Genomic DNA, 2,872 nt, shown 5'->3' with positions numbered 1-2,872 from the left:
GGCTGTTCTTTTTATTATTTAGTAACATACAAACATTGACATGTTTTAAAAGAGGATTTTATGAAGTTGCTTTAATAACTAAATCTCACAAAAATGATTCCCACACTAGTTTTCAAAATAAAACTTTAAATGATAAAAAATGACTGTTTTTGTCCATTAAAAAACAATTCTACTAAACATCTCATATTTAATCTCAAATATGACTCGTTTTTTTTTTTTTTTTACATTTATAATGATGACACATGATCAAAAATGTGCACAAAATGCAAACAACATACTGCACCTCCTTGAAGTTTATTCACTCGAGTGATGAAGATGCATACCTACATTTCCAGGGAGCTTTTAGTCCAAACTGTGGTCTGCCGATACAAAAATGATCTTTAAAAAAAAAATAAAAGGTTTGCTGCAGTTTTTTCTGAGCCAAGAGGTTAAATTAAACATCAATATAGGATCAAGTTGTGATCAGGGATAATTACAGCAGAGTTCGCTCTATTTCACTCCTTTATGACTTGTTTGGAGAGCTTTATGAGGGCAGAAGGTGCCGATTTAACTCTTTAACACCGGAGCTCTAGCGTTGATGTTCTTTAATTAAATTTACAACCGTTAACACAATCAGTGACGGACTTAGCAGTTTGGGGCCCAGGTGAACAATAATATCGGGTCGTTTGCAGCGGTTGTATTAATCATTTCTTTAAAAAACATCCATCAAATAGCTTCTTTACTAGTCCACTTTTGAACATTGTCAAGATGTTTTGATGTGTATTAAAAGAGTAAAATCCCATTTAATTGTTAAAAATTATATTTTATCTGCTGTTGATGGAATAGTCTATCTAAAGATGGGAGAGGACAAAACACTTTCAGTCTTATTTCATTTATTTGAATTTTTTATGACAGAGTTAAACCATAACAGGCGTGGAAATTAATTTAGAATTTTTTTAAAGCAGGGGTTTCAAACTCATTTTGGTTCACGAGACGCATTCAACCTGTCTGATCTCAAGTGAGCCGGACCAGTAATATAATGGCAAAATAATCTATGGTCAACTTGTTATCTGTAGCTTTGTTTTTGTTTTATTTATTTTTCTCAGTTGGAAAAAATGCCTTAACCAACCTAGTAACCTAACCTCTAATTGTTACACATTCATTCACGGAGACTAATTTTATATAAGATTCATTTGACCAAAAAATTGTTAATTTTGGCATCTTACCAAGATGTGGCTCGTGCTTGTACAGTACTTGCGTTGCTTTTCCTTTGCTCCCTCTAGTGGCGGAATTGTGCATTTTTTTTAAAGAACCATCAGGAATAGTCTAGAAAATTACATTTCTTTTTTCAACATTCTTTTATTTTTATTCTTCACAACTGGGCCGGATTAAACCATCTGGCGGATTTGGCCTTGTTTTTTACACCAGTGTTTTAAAGTGTTTAGCTCGGGGCTTCAAAACATTAGGGGGCCCTGGCTATCGCCTACCTTTGCCTAATGGTAAGTCCGCCCCTGCACGTCATCAACATGAGTTTATGGTGTGTTAAAGATTGTTGTTGAGGCGTCGCCGGCGACATCTCAGGTGTTAAAAGGGTTAAATCGAATTTATAAGGCCATAGATGATGAATAATTAAGGCAAACGCAGGAAATCGTGGAGAATTAAACCTATAGTAGAGTTTGCTACAGTTTTAGGAGAGCTGCCTGCACGTTACTGAGCTCCTGGCTGCTTCTTGCTCTCCTCCACATTCCTGTAATGACAGGCCAGCTCCCGCAGCGCGGCTGTCCTGCCCAGGTGATCGTTCCTCCTCTTCTCCGTGATCACATCCTCCAAGCTCTGGAACTCCAGCACGTGCGAGTGCTTGTCCGACATGAAGACTTTCAGCCTGTACGGCTGCTTCCCGATCCGGATCTCTCCCCCCATCTTGAACTCCCTCCTCCCGAACCGGCACCAGGCTGCGAAGCACTCGGAGTTCCTCCAGCTCAGCTCCCGGTCCTTCAGCCCCACCTGCTCCATGGCGTTCTGCACCACCATGTCCGAACCCAGCGGCTTGAATTTGTACGAGTCGTTGACGATCCGGCACCTCCTCCCCTGGCTCGCATCCGTCAGGAAGCTGTTCTTCACTTCAGCTCGGTGCAGGTGCACCACCTGGAAGTCCCCCACGTACACGGCCCAGTGCGGGTACTGCCCAGAGGCCACGAACTCCACCAAGTCCCCCGCTTTGCATTTGTTCAGCAGGTTCTCCGGGGAGTAGACCTCCTCCAGGCGCGTCCTCTCATAGATGCACTCCTCTCTGTGGTAGACGCTGCACTCCACCTCGTCGCGCTGATCGAAGTGCTCCTCTTCCTGATTTGGCTCCTTTTCGGAGCCGTCGAGCGCGCAGCCGTCCTCCAGCTCATCGTCGCTGGAAAATATGTAGGACACCCCGATCCGTGGACCGTCATCCAAGTCCAAACCGGCCGGATCCACGGTGGGAACTTCCGCGTAACTTAAATGTGACAGCTTGTCCATCTGGTTCCCCATGCTGAAGCGTTCACCTGCGCGTAATCTGACGCCGACGGCTGCTACCGGTCATCCGAAACTTGCGCGCGTCCATCCGACACAAAGAATGGGTCCGTTTTAGGAAACATCAACAGGTGGAGCAACAAAAACAACAGCAAAAATCCACCCAAAAAAGGGAAACGCCTTCAGGTGTGTCCTCATCCACCAGCTTCTGTGCGTAAAGTTCCCAGATCCTCAAGATCGTGTAATGTCAACAGCTTGGATGAACGAGTCCCGACGCACAGTGCGCCTCACGCAGCCGATCCGCGGCTCCCACATCACCGACACTTCCTGCGCCAACACGCTGCTGCTCGCTTTAGAGGCGGAAGTGCGCAGAGCTGTTGCGCTCATGAGT

At 44.5% G+C, this 2,872-nt stretch overlaps 1 protein-coding gene across 1 annotated transcript; it reads right to left on the bottom strand.

Annotated features, from left to right (window-relative positions):
• Window positions 1-2,847, bottom strand: lratd2a (LRAT domain containing 2a). The gene has a single exon (XM_024296397.2). It carries the CDS (start codon window positions 2,497-2,499, stop codon window positions 1,687-1,689), a length of 813 nt encoding a protein of 270 aa, XP_024152165.1. The 5' UTR covers window positions 2,500-2,847; the 3' UTR covers window positions 1-1,686.
• Between the last annotated feature and the right edge of the window lie 25 nt (window positions 2,848-2,872).

Source organism: Oryzias melastigma, linkage group LG11, assembly GCF_002922805.2.
Source record: "Oryzias melastigma strain HK-1 linkage group LG11, ASM292280v2, whole genome shotgun sequence".
Taxonomy (NCBI): Eukaryota; Metazoa; Chordata; class Actinopteri; order Beloniformes; family Adrianichthyidae; genus Oryzias; species Oryzias melastigma.
Note: the sequence above shows the minus strand (reverse complement) of the source record. Positions and strands in the feature narration are given on the sequence as shown.

Excerpts from the sequence above, each read along its gene's own strand:
- lratd2a (XM_024296397.2), bottom strand. The coding sequence starts at position 2,499 with ATGGGGAACCAGATGGACAAGCTGTCACATTTAAGTTACGCGGAAGTT.